The sequence below is a fragment of the Oncorhynchus masou genome, chromosome 30 (assembly GCF_036934945.1).
Source record: "Oncorhynchus masou masou isolate Uvic2021 chromosome 30, UVic_Omas_1.1, whole genome shotgun sequence".
NCBI lineage: Eukaryota > Metazoa > Chordata > Actinopteri > Salmoniformes > Salmonidae > Oncorhynchus > Oncorhynchus masou.
Window position 1 is genome coordinate 18,893,019 of NC_088241.1, and position 12,895 is coordinate 18,905,913.

Below are 12,895 nucleotides of genomic sequence, written 5' to 3' on the forward strand. Positions count from 1 at the left end.
GCTGAAGCTCGGGTGTCAGCATGCCTACTCGAGTTTTCCAGCCACAGAAGGTGAACTTTCACCCCGACCTCCTAAAAGACCTTTTTATTTTCGCTCTGTAGCTGCTGACCATTTTACCTCCAGCTACTTGCTATCCATACATGTATCTCACCATCCAGGCTTTCTCGGCGCGGATCGATAGGGCAGCATCTGCTCCGGGAAGGCATCGGTCCCACCGCACACGGAATTTTTTCAAAAGCCAGAATTGCTCATCTCTGAAAATTAAACTGACAGTTAGATATGATTAGTATGCCTAGTATCAACCACATCTCCTTCTCTCAACTCCCAAATCTCTCGATCTGACACACACACACACACACACACACACACACACACACACGCACACAGTGGACTCACCAAATATGTGCTGTTAAATGAAAAGCCAGAGCAATATCTGCTATAGGTCGAGTATCTTATGTAAAAAGGTCGCATTTAAACGAATGGCCTCATTGATCTTGTTTAGAACTACAGATTGAAGTACGCAATCTGGTGTCAACGGGCCTGCTCAACCGTGGTTTGAGTGCTGATTAAGAGGTTCCCTAAATGAATCAGTTACAAGCGTGTCACTTGACAACGTTTATGTGTAAGAGGTTGGATTTACATTTCCCTCAAATCTCCAAAATAAGAAAAAAAGCAAAAAAAAGCTTTAAAGCAGAAGGACATTATAATATAATTCAGATGAGCCCTATGGAGAGATGCAGATTTAGGTATTCCAAAATGGGTGGTGAGAGTCTACACCATGTGCTCAATATAAATATATTTTCAATAGCCAATAAGACTGTAATGCGATTCTTATAATTGCATATTCATGACTAATAACTTTTGTTATTATTAATAGGCCACTATGCCTAATAATAATAGTAACCGGGTACTATAATAATAATCACATAATAATAATAAGAATTCAACCACTACTACTACTTCATTACTACTACTACTACTACTACTACTACTACTACTACTACTACTACTACACTACCACTACTAGTAATAATAATAATAATAATAATAATAAAGGAAAATATGGACACAAACAATTGTTTACAGTTAAATCTGCAGTCCGTCGTCAGGCTAAAGATAATAATAGGTTTGTGTAGCATGGGTGGACACAAAAGCACAACACAGTAGGTTATCTCAGTGAGCTACAGTAGCCTAACCGTTGCAGTCCAGGATCAGGTGAATTAAATATCTGAACCATGGTCAGGATGTTCGCTAAATTCATAATCTCTGCATGCTATTAGATAAAAAGGCTTAAATTGGGTGTTGTGAGAAAGGGTTCGTCTTTCACCTAGTTGGTCAAACCCTGCCCCCTCCCTGGAGACGTTGGCCGAAGCGAAAGGGTTAATTGGAGTTGGAATTTCATTGCACATCTGTCAGATTTTTAAGACTGTGACGTAGCCTACTGAAAGGAGCGAGTGTGAGCGGGGGGAGGAAGAGAAACGAAAGAGTTGGTGGGGTCTGAAATCGATGAAGTAGCAGGCTGAGGGAAGAGGAGGAGGAAAATCTCACGAGATAATGAAAGAAAAAGAGGAGAGCTGCTAGGTAGAGAAGAGCGAGGCTACAGTTGGACGTTTGACTTAAAAAAAATACGAAAGGACAGGGAAAGGACGACGTATACCGAACCGCCAATTGTTTGGCCTCTTGTTTTATTGTGTGAAGCATCCCTCCATGCATCTGACCAATTGTGTGAATCTGCGCGGACAGGCTGAAAGACAAGAGACAAGCGACACAATCGGAGAGATGCAGAGGACCGACAACAGACGCGGATGCGCTCATATAACGGAATAAGGTAGGAATAATACAATTATGAGGCCACATATCTGTTTATTTTTGGTGTCGTTATATCTCAAAACAACTTAAATGCTCAGACATTTCCTAAATAGAACATGTAACCACCATTCGTTGTCCGTGTTGTGTTGAGAAATATACAAGCATGACGCACGTTAATGTCCAAATAATCGTGTGCGCCCTCATCGAGTATTCAGAACTTTGCATGAGAGGCAATAATGTGATTTGTAAAAGTGGATTTGCCTGTGAAGACATCTCGATGTCTTTTTTTGTGTTACATATGCATTGATCGGCTCTCGAAGGAATGAAAAAATACTCTTAATGTTTGAAATGCTTGTGACTGTGGTTATAGTTTACAATAGCTTAAACGTCACTGTTGCATGAGCAGGCTATAACTAAAATACAGACGAGTAAACATTTGATCTCCCGCAGGCAAAAGAGCGACGATTCTGCGGAGGAACACAGTTGAGCCCCAAAGAAAGGATGAGAAGAGTGTTGTAGCACAAATCCAAATAATGTGATAGTTAATCTTACTGAAGCTGCTTCACACTTGATTTCCTGGAGTTTGAAGGAGTTTAAAGATACTACTTAAGTTGTTATCAGATAATTAATTAGACCGTATAGAAGCTCATAAATCAATCCATTCAGAAATCAATAAATCCATAGTATTGTGCAACAGAATAAGGGCCATCCAGACTGTTAGGCTACTGTTAAACTACAACTAGGCTACTGAAACAACACCATCAAGATAGAAAAAAAGGTAAATTAACTGAATTCAAAATGGATGGAAGCCTAGGGGAGATGTCTGTCCAAATCCACTCTGAGCTCCACAGTCAGGATGGCAGAGCGATGCTGCATTCACGGGACCTTTCAGCTGCTTTCCCCAGGCCCTCCCTTGGGGGGCACTCCATGTCCCTGGAGCATGAGCACCGACCTCCAGGTTTCGACCACTCCATGTCAGCCCTGGGCTATGGAGGAGATGCTCCATCTAGCTGTGGCAGCACGTACACCACACTAACCCCCCTGCAGCCCTTCGATGACAAATTTCACCACCACCATCACCACCACCATCCCTGCCTGCCGGTCAGCAATGTCATCGGGAGCTTTACTCTCATGCGTGAGGACAGAGGCTTGGGTGGCAACTTCTACAACCCTTACGGCAAAGATCTGGGGATGACACAGAGCCTTTCGCCACCTTCTACAGGCTCTGGCTTGGGGACACCCATGCACGGTTATGGGAGCCTGGGAAACAGCCCCAACGTCAATGGTGGCCAGATGCTTCCAAGTGGTTACGAGGTCCATGGGAGCAACATCTTCTGCAGGACGGCGGACTTCGGCAGGGAGATGTCCCCTCCAGGGCTGGGCGGCGACTCGTCGGTCAGCCATCAGCTGAACAAGATGGAGGCTCACCAACACGCGCCCAGCCACCATCCTCACATCTACAGCCAGCACTACCAACACCACCACCCCAGCCAACAGTCCTCAAAGGCCGGGGAGCTCTCCCACTCCTCGTCCTCTTCGCCCAGCGGTGAGGGCATGCTGCCCAGCTCCCAGGGCGGTGGAGGTGGAGGGGCTGGAGAGGAAATCGACACCAGGGATGTGGCCCAGAGGATCATCACTGAGCTGAAGAGGTACAGCATCCCCCAGGCCATCTTTGCAGAGAGGGTGCTGTGTAGGTCACAGGGCACTCTGTCTGACCTCCTAAGGAACCCCAAGCCCTGGGGCAAGCTCAAGTCTGGTCGCGAGACCTTCAAGAGGATGTCCCGCTGGCTGCAGGAGCCCGAGTTTCAAAGGATGGCCTCACTGCGGCTGGAAGGTAAGATCTCTTTCCATTTCTCTCCATGTTTTTCTCCAAAAATCCAACACGATCTGTATGCTGGTCAGAGGAATGAAAAACTAGTTGTGCCTTTCCTATGTTCCTAAAGGGTAGATTTGAATGATAGGTCCATAGTTTGTACGGTCATGCCTTTCACATTTCAGGACTCTCACAAAATACATGTTACAAAGCATTCAAGGAGCAGGGTACACAATGTATTGTGATCTAGTTAAACCTTCAGAATGGACATTTTCCCTTCTTAAATGAACCATGGAGATCATAATTACAAGGATTATTGTTGGTGAAACCTGCCATAAAACCACCATAAAACACTATTTGTTTGTGCATGCCTGAAGTTAAGAGTTGGGGAGATAGTTAGGAAATGTTGTTTCTGTTGTGGAAACATACACTTGTGCTTCACCCAAACTTAATTTGAAATCCCCATATCTTAGAAAAATAAAATTAATATTTGTGAAATGGGAGTACAAGATAAAACAACATTATGAAAAAAAAATGTATTTTTAAAAAGCAGGACATGATTTGGTTGACATTTGATATTCTTTGCGGATATGCACTGAAGAAGATAGCACAATATGCAGCGCTGTGTTACAGTGTTGTCACTCCATGAAGACTGAGAACCCATCTGATACATGAAGCACAGAAAGAGATCCAAGTGAACACAGTAATATGATATGGGCTGAGAGGAGTGTGTATATGTTGGCAGGGGTCTGTGAGCTGTGTAAGCAAGCACAGTTGATCACAGCTTTTCACTATCTGTCAGCAGCCCAACTGATTAAGCCCAAAAGCACAATAGGGCTCATAAGTAATGATTGTGCACTCTTGCAATCCTCTTACAATTATTGATCTTTGATTGTTTAGCTCTCTGAACACATGTGTACATCCTCAGTTTGACAACATTTTCCACTAATCATACTCAACCCAGTTGCAAGTGATGAATTATCTTGTTTAGATTTGCAGAGTTTCTGTTATGTGACATGTTATGTTGTCTTCAATGCATCCAATCTTGACTTGAAGCAGTGTTATTGTGCAAGGAGGACATGCTTCCCCCTGCCACTGAGGTGTTGTGCCATCTGTAAACATGATCATTTTTTTCTTTCATTTTGTGGAAACACCACTTTTTTATGATAGATGACCCAACAATTTGGATTATCTTGCAGTATTCTTGTTATTTTACCTCAACGGTCATAGATTTTTTTTCACAACTCACTGCTCAAAATTCAAGGGGCAGATCAATCCTAGTCATAAAAAATGAAGGAGCTTACATGGGGGATGTATTGCAAGCGTACTAACATTTGACAACGTTTCTCCCCCACACAGTCTAAACTTGCATATTTAGTTAATGGCAAAGGCACAATTTGGACAGCTCTGCACTTTTCTAAATAACCTACTTTCTGAGGGGGTTGTTTTTCCCTTCCCAGCCAACCCCCTTTTGTTTAATTACAAGCCTCTATTGATTTCCATGGGAAAGAGCAGCACGCCATGCCCACACACACCTCGACCGCATCGGCAGATCGAGACAGGAATTAGAATGCACAGTGCCCTGTGCTCCCTAGTCTGAAGATAGCTCAAGTGTTCTTTCCGTCATGCCTCAAGTTTTAAGATGATCTACCTTAATGCAGCACTTCCTTAAATACCCATCAGCTCCTTCAGCATGTCAGTGTCTCAGCCAGCACTCCATGTTTATTTTGTATCATGCCAGTTATCTTCCCTCGAGAGTTTTGTTTATTATGCAAAGCTTTAGGATAAATGGTGGACCTGATTATGTAATGTCATTGTCTTTTAATATTCCTCTTTATAAGACATTTGAAGAACTTACATGGAGAAGGTTATTTTTTCTTTCTTCTGTTTAGTGGTTATGCTCTCTGGGACTGTATATTAGATGCATCTTCAGGCCAACCACAGGCTGTGGAGGAGGCAATCAGGCTGTAGACAGAGAAGAAGGCAGGGTGCAGCTAAAGACCACACAGTGGTGCTTGAACACTTTAAGTCGCGAGGGATCAGGGAACCAAACTTTAAATATGATGGCTGAAGCCCTTGACTGAAGGTCTAAATGAATAAGAAAGGTCAATGCGGTTTATGTCTCAGGTCCAGTGGCTGCGCCATCCCTCAGTAATGAAAGCTATGAAGCTAATCCACTGTATATACGCTGCTATATTCAGTTCTTTTATCCTAGCTCAAAGGTCACAAGGGAAACATTTGCATATAAAAATGTGTGGTTTTAACAGCCCAGTCTCCCAAACAAACAATGTTGTTTTTATCGGGTTGTTGCAGCTCCCCATTCTGGCATGGAAGGGGTTAACCAGCCTCTATGGGTCGAGGAGTCTGAGCTGCACAGATTTAATCAATAATTTCTATCAGCCCCTGGCCCAAGAAATCAGCAGGGGGTGGGCTGGGGCTGGAGGGGGGAGACAGGGAGGGGGTCGGCTAGGAGGGGGGTGGAGGTTCAGACGCCGGGGGGTAGGGAAAGGGCTTTCGATCACGTTTCAGCAACACGAGACAAGGGCATACATCATGATCAGGGGCTGTTCCCACGATCATAAGAAGGCCTATAGGGGAATATTTATGTCTCCAGGAGTAGCCCCAGTGCCAGGGATTTATAACATGGTAATTGCAAGCCTTTTACACATGATTACAGCATAAGGAAGCATTTACTTAATGGTCGGCGTTATGATCGCCAGCCAGGGAGGGAGAAAAGGATAGGATGGAGGGGCAGAGAAAAAAAGGAGGTGTAGGACACCCTGACTCCTCCAACAACCCATAATTCCACAGTACAAGCAAACGAACCACTACTTTCATGTCATTGCTTTCATTACAATGTGTTTCTGAGAACAGGGCAGTATGGGTTCTATAGCTGCAGTCTTCGTATTGACACGGTAGGAATATATGATGCCAGTAAAACATGTAGCAGTTGGGAAAACCTAGTTGTGGTAATATTAGTTGTGGTAATATTGACATGTTTCTGAAATTTCAGGCCGTTCAGATTTTAATGAGACATGGTTCGATAACTCTCAGAAATGTAAATCAGCTGTAGATGCCTAAAAGCTAACAGGCCCTGTAATCTCAAGTTGACAATAGGTTAGACATCGCAGAGTCTAACATTTCCTTCAGATAATGATTCAGAGAAAATATACAGTGGGAATTACAGCACAATGTATTAAGGCACAACATTCACATTTGCTAAACTAGACCTCAGCTATAGGCTAGTGAATTTGAAATGTCGTCGTTATAATGGCACTGCTAATAAATGTCCTAATTATAAAATATGTATAAATTGCCTTTGAATTGCTGTTTATCATTTGCATCACTGTGGGTTTATAGCAAATATTAGGCCTATCAACCCTCAATGTGTGAGATGATTTTCAATGAGGAGATATACAGTAAGCCAATCTATCTATTGAACATCTCAGCGCCTTTTTTTGAGACTGGGGGCAGCCTCGCTGTGTGTGTGTGTGTGTGTGTGTGGTGTGTCACTGCTTACGCTTTAAAAAGCCCCTCACCATCAGCAAAAAAAGCAATACAACCACACACTGCTGATTGAGACATCTTAAAAGTGTGCATTTAGGTAATTACAAGAGTCACCCAAATATGTTTCAGTCCACTTAGGGCTTCTGAACACTCGGAGCAGTGCAGACTCTGCTTGTTTCAATCCTCTCTGACGTAACCTATTTAATAGAAAATAAATGAGTTCTCCCTACAGTGATTATCACTCACTCTCTCCGCCTCATGTAAATTACTTTTATGAGAAACAAATGATATTGGAGTGTCCACTAAGACAAGTCAGCGGGGAAGAGGAGGGAAAAGGAGGAAGATGGAAGGGGGGGGGGCTGTCTTCATTTACAAAGACAACGGTGGGTGTAGTGTTTCCAGTAAACACTATTGTAGGCCTACTTGTATATGTGGTCAAATGTTTAGTTGTGGGCAGAGTAGCCCATACACTTTGTATTGTCTAATCCTCATATGGATGCACTGTAGACACAGGCCATAGCCTATACCGTTTTCTCTCAACACTCTAATTAGGCTACATGTAAACATTGAACAATATATATAGCAATTACTGCATTTTCTCTCAGACATGATGTTCTTTTTCCTTATGAGGACTGCACTGGATGCTGTATACTATGAACTCGGACTGCAATTGTGTGTGAATCGCATAAACACTTTTCACCTTCCTGTGTATGATGCACAGGCTTGCACATAGACAGTCATTTACCATCCTAATGCAAAAAGACTTTAGGGATTTTACTGCAAAAATGCTTGTTATAGTCTACATTTGGATGCTATGAGGTTGGCATGGCCAATTTTGCCTGCCTCAAGTTGGCTTCTCTTTTTTGCCTTGGAAAATGTATGTTATTCCTGTAGAATGGTAGCCTCTGCCCCCATTGCTACATCTCCATCCTCTGTCCTGGATAACTGTAAATGGAAAACAACCACTTGGAATTTAGTCGAACTGAAATTCGAAATGAAAGCGAAGCGAAATTGTAGCCTAGTCTTACCAGTAAATGTGTGAAAATGTTTAGGTAAAACTGTAACAGTAATTATTAAACAAACCTTTGATAGTCAGTAATAGCAACAACATAAGCCAGAACTGCAGGTCGGCCAATTGAAGAAGCCAGTGTTGTTGTGCAGTAGGTAAAATTGACATTTTATTTCATGCTCTAGTCTAGCGTAGGCTAATTCTGAAAACTCCCCATTTGCTAATGTACATGTGCTGTGTTAACCTAATTTTCCCACCACACACAAGTCAAGTGTCACTCAGGCGCACTGACCTGTCACAGGTCTGCACATGCCAACAGAAAACAGAGTAGCCTAGCCCAGTGACTGTGTACACTGCATTTGCCTTTCGTGAACTAACACTTGCACTTGACTCCCCCCCACTAGCTCTGACTTTGCTGTTAGCCACTTTATTGAGGAAAATATACTTGCTATGACTGAGATATGTGGTTGTCCCACCTAGCTATCTTAATATGAATGCACTAACTAATCTGGATAACAGTTTCTGCTAAATTACTAAAATGTCAATGTTGACCTATTCAGTAAAACATGAAATGTGTGCCTAGAATAACTTCTTTATTTGTTATTTATCTGTAGCCTATTTTATGTTTTTCTTTGCTGGTGGGGGATAATGTCCATGACAACAATAATTTTTAGGCCTAGTCTTGTTGTCCAGTAAGCATTTATTCAAGTTGAGTGGCCTACTAGTAACAGTGTGACAGCCTAATGTCTTGATTTCTGGTGGATTAGGTTTACTTTACCAACTGTGCAGTGAAACAAGTTGCTGATTCATCTCTTTTAGCGAATCAAACTTGCTTAGCTAATCTGTTTTCCTTCAAGAAATCCACTTTCTCTCAGCTAATCCATTTGTCCTAGTTAGCTAGCCAGTCTGTTTTAGCTAACCCATTTTTCTACTTCTTCTGCCTACAGCTTGCAAGCGGAAGGAGCAGGAGCAGAGTAAACTGGAGCGCAACCAGGGCCCCAAGCGCACCAGGCTGGTGTTCACGGACCTCCAGAGACGTACTCTATTGGCCATCTTCCGGGAGAACCACCGGCCAGCCAAGGACCTCCAGGTCACCATCTCCCAGCAGCTGGGCCTGGAGCTCTCCACCGTCAGCAACTTCTTCATGAACGCCCGACGCCGCAACGTCAACAAGTGGGCGGAAGAGGGCCGCCCCTCCTCCACAGGCTCCTCGGGCTCCAGCGTGTCCTCCTCCGCCGTGTCCTGCAGCACGGCCTGATGGGATAGAGGTGGGCTGGGTGGGCGTCGTGGAAGCAGAGGGCACATAGACTGGTCTAGGTAGAGATCAGGCGTAATAATGTACTCCTCGTTATTAGAGGGAGTGATGGAGTTGGCGTAGTTTAGTTTTTATGAAGAATTATCACAGAGCATTTCAAACCAAAGTTGATCACTCCTTGATATTGAAGGGGTGATACCCAGAATAATATGAGAACTTGTATGAGACAAGTTCCTATAATTTGAATGGTCGTGGGTGAATAGTTTATTCAAATTTTAAGAGGGTAACAGTGAGCACCCTTGATTTCTTTCATTTCATCACATTCAATTTGAATATGGTAGGTTATGAAATCATATACAATTTCATTTGCCACGTGCTTCGTTAACAACAGGTGTAGACTAACAGTGAAATGCTTACTTACGGGTCCTTTTCCAACAATCCAGAGTTAAAAATTCAACTTTTTATTTTATTTTTAATTATGACACAAGGAATAATATGGTTATGAGGCTATTAATAATCAGGACTTTTTTTGCCCTCAGGGCTAATTTCATCTCCCTTAGTAGAAAGAGAAATCAAGAGGCATCACTGCATTGCATAACACCCCTAATTCAAATTTTCACCACCCGTTACATCGACAGATCTCCATCTTATGTCCTTTGTTTCTCTGAGGAGTCAAGACGAAGGTCACAGAGAATAACATGGGGATTGTGACAAAATCAGAGCTCCATCACGTTTTCTACAGAATGCAGCATGTGTTCCCATATAACATGGTTCGCAGGACTGCAGAACTCTCTGGATAATCAGGAGGTTATTTCTCTCTCTACCATTCTCCGTTTTCAATCATTACCTGTCACGAGAACCTTGACTTTTATTTTACACTTCTTGACAACGGTTCCAGCTTGAATGAATCACAGTTTTCAAGGAGCAACCTTGGCGTGTCTCACTTTAAATCGGGACAGAATCAGTAAATAAGGGCAGAATTTCAAGGGATGCCAAGTCAGAGACTTTTTGATGCAACCCTCCAGCTTTAAGACATTGACTGACCTACCACACAAAAGCTCTGTAGCCATTTTGACTCAACCAAAACACTTTGAACACGACGGACGCAATGGGAAGAAGTACTTGTAACACAATGTATAGTAATGGTGTAGTATTTTTTCCACTCATGTTTCAAAACACTTAACTGAACAAACCTCGGCTCCATTGCAAATCTTTTTTTACAGACGCCTGGAAAATGGAGGAATGTGATTCTTTCAGCCCTTTTGTACAGATTTCAAGCACATTGCTCTATTTATAGAAATCCAATGGAAGTATGAGTTGTTGTTCCAGTCCTGCTACGTACACCAAGGTCATTTTAGTTCCTCGAGGGACGGTTTTAACATGCCTCTTTATAACCAGTTTCATTGGAGCAAGAATTTAAAATGCCATTGCTGAACTGATCAATGTATTTATTACTGCATTTCTGTATTTATTGTTTTTCTTTTGTTTCTCTCTATTTATTTGGTTGTTTATTTATGCTATCTATATACTGTAAGTATTTATTTAATAATGCTTTGTATGTCTGTGTGAAACATAATTTTTTTCTGATGGGTACTTTTAGTTGTAGAATCCCATCGTAATACCAAAGATTAAGATTGTCCTCCCTGAATGTATGGCCTAAACCCCTTTCCTCTCCCACGACTCCCAGTGATGTTATGTATCTCTCTCTTTAAGGCCTTTGTTTTGTAGAATAATGGGGATTTCTTTACTATTGGCAAATGTCTCTGTGGTCAGGTCTTATGCCAAGACTAAGCTTGTTTGAATGTTGTGGTAATGTGACATCTCATAGGTTCACAGGTTGCTTGTAAAATTGTGTTCAAACATCATTCGGCAGAGTGTCTGGAGAGTCCAGGGCTGCACTTACGGAGCTTTTCAGGCTCTTAAGTGTGAATCCTTTGAGACCCCATGGAAACATGCATGCTGTGCATCTTCCTGGGGTAGGCATAGCAGTGACTCCCCTTGATGCAGTGCACACACTCCTGTCTATGTCCTGCTCAATGTGATTTCACCATCCTCCAGACTCAGCCCTTCTGCCAGTCTTCTCAGTTCCACAGGCTCCTCTCGCGTGTTCTCGGTTTTGCTTTGTAAGGTAGTGGGGAGGAATAGCTTGTCCACCAGCTAGCGTGCACCTCTCCTGTCTTTAACCTTGGGAGGGGCGTGTTGTTGGGGCCCCTTCACAGCGTGCACTTGAAAGATGGGCGGTCATGAAAGAGGCCATCGACTTTTGCAGACTTCAAAGGGAGCCTTTTTCATCCGTCTCCTCTCTGCGTATCTGGTCTAAGGGTCTGCTCCTGGCCAGACCCGTGGGTTTAGGGGTATTCAAAGGGGGCGGGGAGATCAGAGAAGTGGCTGAATCACCCCTGAACAGGGTGCAATGTTTTGGGAGAGGGGGTGGAAGGGCACAATAGAGTAGAATTAAAGTTTAATGAGCAACAATTGTAAGCATGCTGGGACCAAGGGAGGGGGCCAGTCTGGTGCAGGGAACATGAAAACCCCTACCAGTTTTGATGTTCCTTGTTTTCTAGCTTGTGATGTGGTGTTCTATCAAAGACAATAGAATAGGTCCCCATGACACCTTTATTATTTTCCCGCTGCCCATATTTTAGAATAGAGTCTGCATTCAAATGGGAGAGACTTCTCAGTCATTGTCTGCTCTGTTTTACCTGAGGAGAGATCTCTCCTTTGAATGGAGAGTTGATAATACCATTGCAGATGGTCTGTCATCAATTTAGCCTGTTGCACCCCCTAGTGGATCGTAAAGAAATGTCTCTCTAGATTAAAGGACATCTTAGTCGACAATGTTTTCAAGCTCTTCTGGGGTTTAAAAACACAGGCACATTATATACCAAAGTATAACTGAATATGCATGGATACCCTCTGATATTGTTTTTGTACTATACGTGGGGTTATCATTCCATCTTAATTAGTACACCAGAAATCCAAAGATAGTGAAGTCCAGTGAGATGTGTTAAGTAGCACATTACTTTTAGGTTCAGCATTTGAAGTTGGAACTGAGAGATTGACATGAAGTTGTGACTGTAGAGGAAGTATTTGGACTCCGTAACCCCAGTGTTCCCTTTGTCCCCCTGTGTACATGAATACGTACCCATCTACCTCAACTGTGTGAGATGTTGTGTGGCAAAGAAGTTTCTTAACCAAAGATTCCATCCTTTCTGTCTATCTGTCTGTCCATCTGTCTCTCATGCTTTTTGAAAACCAAATGTGCTGGAAACAATCTGTTACAGGAGCAACCAAGCCCCATCCAGCCAAAGCGTAGTCCAGTGTACTACAGAAATCATACTTACCAATAATCTGTATATAATCATTTTCAAGACCAAAAAAGTAGGTGACAATCCAGGCAAGGAGGATCTTGCTGTAATCAACGTTGCCTATTCCTTGTACCAAACTAGAATCATGTGACTTACTGTAACAGTTATGAGAGCCCAAGAATCAAGAGTTCAAC

The 12,895-nt window shown here is 42.8% G+C and overlaps 1 protein-coding gene across 1 annotated transcript; it reads left to right on the forward strand.

The window, feature by feature from the left end:
- The first annotated feature begins 2,607 nt into the window (after nt 1–2,607).
- Nucleotides 2,608–9,396, forward strand: LOC135523107 (hepatocyte nuclear factor 6-like). Its single transcript, XM_064949833.1, has 2 exons — nt 2,608–3,643; nt 9,086–9,396. The coding sequence occupies exons 1-2, from the start codon at nt 2,608–2,610 to the stop codon at nt 9,394–9,396; spliced, it is 1,347 nt and encodes a 448-aa protein (XP_064805905.1).
- Nucleotides 9,397–12,895: the final 3,499 nt, after the last annotated feature.

Excerpts from the sequence above, each read along its gene's own strand:
- LOC135523107 (XM_064949833.1), top strand. The coding sequence starts at position 2,608 with ATGGATGGAAGCCTAGGGGAGATGTCTGTCCAAATCCACTCTGAGCTC. Across the intron at positions 3,644-9,085 it reads GGCCTCACTGCGGCTGGAAG|CTTGCAAGCGGAAGGAGCAG; the intron begins GTAAGATCTCTT and ends TTCTGCCTACAG.